At 44.0% G+C, this 7,892-nt stretch overlaps 1 protein-coding gene across 5 annotated transcripts in view; it reads right to left on the bottom strand.

Moving 5' to 3' along the window:
- Slc26a8 (solute carrier family 26 member 8) overlaps positions 1-7,433 on the bottom strand; it is a 54,154-nt gene extending 46,721 nt beyond the window's left edge. For 3 of the 5 annotated variants that reach the window (XM_090355800.1, XM_090355801.1, XM_090355802.1), the window contains exons 1-2: positions 7,161-7,430; positions 3,737-3,923 (exon numbers count right to left, since the gene is read on the bottom strand). In XM_090355800.1, the coding sequence (XP_090211926.1) occupies positions 3,737-3,921 (185 nt within the window). In that variant the 5' untranslated portion in view covers positions 3,922-3,923; positions 7,161-7,430. Of the gene's footprint in view, positions 1-3,736; positions 3,924-7,160 lie in introns of all 5 variants that reach the window. The other 2 variants (XM_090355805.1, XM_090355803.1) reach the window with 2 other exon arrangements.
- Positions 7,434-7,892: the final 459 nt, after the last annotated feature.

Here is a 7,892-nt window from a genome sequence, read left to right as displayed (position 1 = left end):
CAAGCAACTTTATGTTTAAGAGGACAAAGGAAATGAATAGACATTTCTCAGGAGATGACTGATAAACACATAAGAGGTTGCTTAGCATCTGTGGTCATAAGGAAAACACAAAACAAAAAGCCACAATAAGATGCTGTTTCATACCTCCTAAGACAACTATAACAAAATTAACAAATGTTGGTGAAGACATGAAAAATTGGAATCTTTGCATGTTTTGAATGGAAATGTAAACTGGTTCAGGCCCTGCAGAAAAATTTGTCAGCTCTTTAGAATATTAAACATAAAGCCAGGTGCTGGTGGCTCATGTTTGTAATCTTAGCTACTCAGGAAGCAGAGATCTGAGGGTCATGCTGCCTGGACAGCAAAGTCTGTGACTCTTACTTTCAACTAACCACAAAAAGCCAGAAATGGAACTGTGGCTCAAGTGGTAGAGTGGTAGGCTTGAGCACAAAAACTCAGAAACGGCAAGCTCTGGGACTGACTAGAAAAAGAAAGAAGGAAAGAAGGAAAGGAAAGGAAAGAAAATTAAATGTGATATTGAGTCTGGGATAGCATACCTGTAATTCTAACACTCAGGAGGCTAAGGCCAGAGGATTGCAAGTTCCAAGCCAGGATGGCCTAAATAGCCAGACCTTGTCTCCACACACAAATGTAAGCATAGAGTTTCCATATGATCCACAAACTTTTCTCCCAGATATTTACCAAATAATTGAAAGCAGGAGCTAGGCCCCAATAGCCCTCGTCTGTAATCTTAGCTACTCAGGATGCTGAGATCTGAGGACTGTGATTCAAAGTCAGTCCGGGCTATAGAGTCCATGAGACTCTAATCTCCAATAAATAAAACAAACAAACAAAAGCCAGAACTTGAGCTATGGTTCAAGGAGTAGAGGGATAGCTTTGAGCAAAAGAAACTCAGGGATGGCACCAAGGCTCTCAGTTGGCCAAAAAAAAAAAAAAAAAAAATTGAAAGCAGGAATCCAAATAGATGAAGTAAACAATAGCTGGGTGCAGTGGCTCACGCCTGTAACCCTAGCTACTCAGGAGGCTGAGATCTGAGGACCGCAGTTCAAAGCCAGCCCAGGCACTAAAGTCCGTGAGATTCTTATTTCCACTTAGCCACTAGAAAATGGAAAGTGGGGATTGGCTAAAGGGTAGGGTGGTAGCCTTGAGCTGAAGAGCTCAGGGACAGTGCCCAGGCCCAGAGTTCAAGCCCCATGACTGACAAAAAACAACAATAATACAAGGAAACAATACAAAGTATCAGTTAACAAATAGATACATAAATGTATTTTGTGATTATCAGTGCTACAACATTTGATGCTTTTTGAAAATGTTATGCTACATGAAGGGAGCCAAGGATGAAATACAAACATTGAATTAATACTTCAATCAGATACCTTGAATAGGTAGATGAAAGCCACAGAGAGTAAGAGAAGTCACCAGTGGCGGAGGGGTGGGGGTTGTATGAGGAGGGAGTGGGAAAGACAGGGAGACAGGAAGTACAAATTACTGCTTAATTTGTACAAAGGGGGTTTTCTAGTTGAGGTGATGAAAACATTTTGCAAATAAATAGTGGTGAGGGTTGCATAACATTGTCAATGTCAACAACATAGCTGAGTCCCATGCTTAAAAATGGTAATAAATAAATAAAATAAAAATAGGCTGGAAGTGGCTCATGCTTGTAATTCTAGCTAATCAGGAGGTTCAGATCTGATGATCTGGTTCAAAGCCAATATGAGAAGGAAAGTCTGTGAGACTGTTATCTCCAACTAACCAGCAAAAAGCCTGAAATGGAGCTGTGTCTCAAGTGGTAGAAAATCAGCCTTGAGTAAAAAACAAAAAATAACAAGCAAGAGTACCAGGTCATAAGTTCATGCCCCAGTATCAGCACACACACCACATAGGTCAAAGTAGCTAATTTTATGTTATACAAGTTTTATCCCACTAAAAACAGCAATTTCTAGCTTCATCAGGTTACTGAAAGGCTCATTGCAGAGAGCAGGTTAAAAGCCCTGAACTGTAGGACCTAATCTTTACTTGCAGCAGAACCTGCTGGTGGCAAATTCTCTGTTGATGACCAATAGCTTTCTATGAGGTTAGAAGGATTTCATTCTTCCTCTATTAGTCCACCACAACTGCCTTACTTTTCTTTCTTTCTTTTTTTTTTGTAAGCAGACTAGTAATGGTAGCTCATCCAATAATATATTTATTAAATATTATCCCTCTGTACTAGAACACCCCAGGTCTGTTTACCTACTATGACTTACATGAGCTTGTCTCTCAGAGCCTCCTGTGCTGGGAGCTGGGTTCCCAGGGAGTTGGTGCCCAGAGGCAGTGCAAACTTTCAGAGGTGGCATTCAGTGGGAAGTCACTTTGGGAGCTCTACTCTCATCAATGGACTAAAGCTGTTTCTCTGGAGGTCTAGCTCTTATGGATTAGATGAGAATCCAGAAACAGGTGCTTATAATGAGCTCATCTCATGCTTTAGCACCTTCTACAAGCTGCTGTACTTGCCATTTCTTGGCCATGTTTTACAGAAATGGTGCCTTCTCCAGAGTGCCAGCACCAGGCTCTGCAGACTTCCTCTAGTTACCAGAATTTAACCAAAATAGACCTCTTTTTTAAACTCAGGGCCTCAGGCTTGCTCTTGAACCACGCTCCTATTTCCCCCCCCCTCTTATTTTGCTTAATTTTATTTTTCAAATAGAGTCTCATGTTTTTGCTTGAGCTGACCTGGTACCAGGTTCCTCCTATCTCAGCCTTTCAAATCACTGGGATCCATCCCTATGCTTTCTTCTATTTAGCCTCAGGAATCTTTTTATAGCAAAATGACAGAAAATGAGCCGAGGCAATGTCCAAAAGGCTTGCAATTAATAAGGTGCTGCAAGACAAACCACTGAAAAATAGCGGAAGGAAAATTACATAATAAACTTCAGAATTCTGCTGACAGAAGTTAGAGAAGTAAGAAAAAAAATGGGTAGCAAAGCCATCAAGATATGTTTTGGTCCTGAGGAGTTTGGATGAAGATAGAGCAGCTGAAAGCTGTGTGCTGGTGGCTCACACCTATAATCCTGGCTACTCACTCAGGAGGCTGAGATCTGAAGATAGAGGTTTGAAGCCAGCTTGGGCAGGAAACTGTGAGACTCTTATCTCCACTAAATTACTCAGAAAAGGCTAGAAGTAATGCTGTGGCTCAAGTGGTAGAACACTAGCTTTGAGCAGAAGCTCAGGGACAACAGCTAGGCCCTGAGTTCAAACCTCAGGACTTGTCAAGAAAAAAGACTTGGAATGTGGCTTTAGTGGTAGAGTGCTTGCCTAGCATGTATGCAGCCCTGTGTTTGCTCAGTATCACATAAACAGACAAAGTTGGAAGTGGCACTGTGGCTTAAGTGGTAGCCTTGAGCTAAAAGGGGGTGGAGGGTGGGCAGGGGCTGGGAGTTTGGCCTAGTGGTAGAGTGCTTGCCTAGCATGCACGAAGATGTGGGTTCCATTCCTTGGTACCACATACATAGAAAAAAGCCAGAAGTGATGCTGAGGCTCAAGTGGTAGAGCTCTAGCCTTGAGAAAGTCTAAGGGATAGTGCTCAGACCCTGAGCCTAAGCCCAGGACTGGCAAAAACAACAACAACAACAACAACAACAAAAGCTCAGGGACAGGCCCTGAGTCCACAGTCCAGGACTGGCAATAAATAAATAAACACAGACAGATAAAGCAACTGAATAATGAAGACACTTACTGGCACTGGACGTGGTGTTTGAAGGTGGTGATGTCAATGTCCACGTTCCCGGAGGAGAGGGCCCTTCTCCTGTGTTCCTGTTGAAAGTTCTCCTCATTGTACACGTCTCGCTTCACATCATAGGTGAAAGAATTTTGCCTGTTTTGATAGCCAAAATTGTGGGCGCTGCTCTCTGGTTGCATCATTCCTGGATGAGTAACAAATGAAACGAATTTAAAAGTCTAAGTTCTCACTATTTTTGTTGTTGTTGTTGTTTGAGATAGAGTCTTGATTTTTTTTTTTTTTTGCCAGTCCTGGGGACTGAACTCAGGACCTGAGCACTGTCCTTGGACTTTCTCAAGGCTAGAGCCCTACCATTTGAGCCACAGCACTACTTCTGTCTTTTTCTACGTATATGGTACCGAGGAATTGAACCCGGGTCTTCATGCATGCTAGGCAAGCACTAGACCAAACTCCCACCCCTCTTGGCACATTTTTAAGAAAACATGATTTTCATATAACAATATTTTACACTTACATGGCTATTTTAAAGAGCTCTTTCTTGATGTTTTACAATTTTATATTAATAAGCTGGGAGCTGGTGGCTCATGCCTGTAAGTCCAGCTACTCCAGAAGTTGAGGTCTGCTGATCACAATTTAAAGTCAGCCTGGGCAGGAAAGTCTGTGGAGACTCTTATCTTCAAATAACCACCAGAAAACCAGACATGGAGTTGGAGTTACAGCTCAAAGTGGTTGAGCATTAGCCTTGAGCAAAAAAGAATTTAGGGACAGTGCTCAGGCTCTGGATTCAAGTCCCATAACTGACAAGAAATATTATAGTCACAATCACCCTAGCATGAAAACAAGGTGTCATTCTCATTTTTGAAATGGAGATAACAGGCTAGATGTGGTAGCACTCATGCACAATCTCAGCATTTTGCAGATGGAGGCAGAGGATTAAGAGTTTGTGGCCAATGAAGAACTCCATAATAAAACCCTGAATCAAACAGATGAATGAGCAAACAACAATAAGAAAACAAGGAGCTGGGAATGTGGCTTGGTGTCAGAATGCTTGCCTAGTATGCATGAAACCCTGGGTTTGATTCTTCAGTACCATGTAAACAGAAAGAACCAGAAGTGGTGCTGTGGCTCAAGTGGTAGCGTGCTACCCTTGAACGTAAGAAGCTCAGGGACAAGCCCTGAGCTCAAGTCCCAGGACTGGCTATGTTCAGGAAAATTATTTAAGAGGTACAAGTCAGCATTAATCACCAATTTTCACAGAAAATATGGTAAGTTAAGTGCACAATATAGTGTGTCTTCTAACACTTCTATTTAAAGTAGCATTCAGGGCTGGGGGTATGGCTCAAGTGGTAGACCTTAAATTCAAACTTCAGTACAATCAATCAATCAATCAAAAAAGTAGCACTTGCCATCATCCCTATCCACTTTACTTTTCTTCACAGGTTTTTCCAGTAACTGATTTAACGTTTGTCTATTTGTCTGTTTTATTTATTTATTCATTTGGTTAGTCGTGGGGCTTGAACTCTGGGCTTGGGCACTGTCCCTGGGGTTTTCAGCTCAAGGCTACCACCCTTGACCCACAGCCCCATTTCCCATCTTCTAGTGGTTAACTGGAGACAAGAGTCTCATGGACTTTAGTGCCTGGGATGGCTTTGAACTGAGGTCCTCAGATCTCAGCCTCCTGAGTAGCTAGGATTATAGGCATGAGCAACTACGCCCAACCTGTCTGTTTTCTTTCTCTCCCATTAAAGGCAAGGTCCTCAGAAGGCAGGATTTTGATTCTTCATAGTTCTATTCCCAGGGAAAAAGAATGTCTTGTAATTAGTAGGCCTTTAATGAACATAATCATCACCAGCATCATCAGCACAATCATTTTCATCATCACCATCATCACCGTCACCATCACTAACATTTCCAATATCATCAACATTTCCATCACCTTGCATCTATTGAGCATTAATCATATGCCAGTATTGCAATGTTTTAAGATTATTACATTAAATTCCCACAACCATGCCAGTGCAAACATTTGAAGTCCAAGTGTCCTAGGGATACAAGAAAATAGATTTTACAATTTCGTAGAATAGAAATATCAGAAGTCTACAGGTAGAAACAACAGGAACGAATATTATTGTCCTATTCTATTTCAGATTCTTCCATAAGGTGGGTGCTGTTGCTTCCTGGATAAGTTTAACCATGTTTACTTCAATAAGCTTCTCAGAGTCACAACTAATTCAGTAATGGCCACAAATTGAGTCTACTTTCTTGATTGTAAAATGTAGATGTCACATTAATCTCATTGTACTCATAAAATGACATGTTAAATTGAAACCCTATGTACAACTACTTAAAGATTTTTAAAAGCTGAGGAAAAAAAATTAAGCATTTTATAATTATTTCAGAAATACCCCCTATTTGCCTATTGCTGTGGGAAATGTATTTGAGATTACAGAAATGTCATAAGCAAAACATTATCTTTGGTATCCTTCTGTCATTCTGTCTAGTGGAGAGATGAATTAAGGAGACAGTCCACAGCTACTCACCAATCTACATATATAAAAGGGACATTTTAGCCAGGCACAGTGGCTCAACCCTGTAATCCTAACTACTCAGGAGGCTGAGATCTGAGGATGAGGTTCAAAGCCAGCTGGGGCACTAAAGACTTTGAGACTCTTATCTCCAGTTAATTACTAGAAAAGGAAAAGTGGGCCTGTGGCTCCAGGGGTAGGGCAATAGCCTTGAGCTGAAGAGCCCAGGGACAGTGCCCAGGCCCAGAGTTCAAGCCCCATGACTCACAAAAATAAATAAATGGACCTTGTGTGTGTGTGTGTGTGTGTGTGTGTGTGTGTGTGTGTGCGCGCGTGTGCTGGTCCTGTGGTTTGAGATCAGGGCTTGGGTCTGATCCCCAAGCTTTATTAGTTCAAGGCTATCAGGCTGTCATATGAACCACAGGTCCACTTCCAGCTTTTTGATGGTTAATTGGAGATAAGCAGTTTCATCGGTTTTCCTGTCTGGGTTGGCTTTGAACTGCAATCCTTCGATCTCAGCCTAAGGAGAAGCTGGAATTACAGGTGCGAGCAATCAGCCTCTGACAAAATCTTTTGATGCTGCAGGGCGAGTGCAATGCCAAGAGGATACCTTGGAGAAAGACTTATTGGCTTCCAGAAGGATCTGATGGAAGATAACGGGGAATGGGAGAGGGTGGGGCATGAGGGGAGTTCAGTCGGAAGGGACAAAATAAACAAAAGCTGCGCATTCTCAAAGAGGAGGAGCCATTGGGATGAGGCCTAAGGAGGGGGTGGGTGGGATGGGCAGGCAGTGAGGCCCCAGGCAGCAGAACCCAGATAAGCAATTTAGAAAGGCTTGGGCCTGAAGAGCACACGCGTGGTCTCTAGTCATGGCTCACACCAAGTAGAAACAATACCTGAGAGATAAGCTCCCAGGGACCGCTGTCATCCACTCATTCATTGCGCAAACATTGACCAGCCTGGCCCCGTGGCTAACCGACTTAGTCTCCGCCCTGGGACCCGCCAGGGCCTGGCCGCTGTCCACCTGCAGCCCCCGATCCCGGACGTCTTCCGACCGCCGTTCACCTGGTTTCCCGGTGGGGGTGGGAATTCGGGCGCTGGGGTCCCACACAGCTGGGGCCTGGCTGGCGGCCCCTGCGGACACCGACGCCCGCCGCCGGCAGGTCCCGAGCCCAGCCGTTGCGGCCCGAACCCGCTGGGCGTTCCAGGAGGGCGGGAGACGAGTGGGGCGAGGAAAGGAAGGGAGGGAGCTGACATCTAGGGGAGACGGTACCTCTCCGGTCTCCTCAGGCCTGGGTGGGGGTGCCCCGGGGTAATTGTTCTGGCTTGGACGTAGTTATTTCTAGAAATAACGACAGAGTTCGCTTCTGCTCGTTGTAACAACATAGGTTCGTGATCGTGGGCCCAGGCACAGGGTTGTGACAACATTTCCACCCTGCACGTTCATTTGTCTTTTTTCCGTGTTTTCAAACGACTCTATTATGTGGGAATGTAGAACGAGAATACTCTCGGCTGGATGAACAATGGCCTACAAGGTCGATTACTTGCTTAAATGCCAGAGTGCCCAGAGGACCTCCCCTCCGCCCCCGCGCCCAACCCTGGGCCCTCTTCTCCTTATTCAAAGAGGT

The sequence above is a fragment of the Megascapheus bottae genome, chromosome 22 (assembly GCF_031878675.1).
Source record: "Megascapheus bottae isolate mThoBot1 chromosome 22, mThoBot2.hap1, whole genome shotgun sequence".
In the NCBI taxonomy this organism is placed as follows: Eukaryota; Metazoa; Chordata; class Mammalia; order Rodentia; family Geomyidae; genus Megascapheus; species Megascapheus bottae.
Note: the sequence above shows the minus strand (reverse complement) of the source record. Positions and strands in the feature narration are given on the sequence as shown.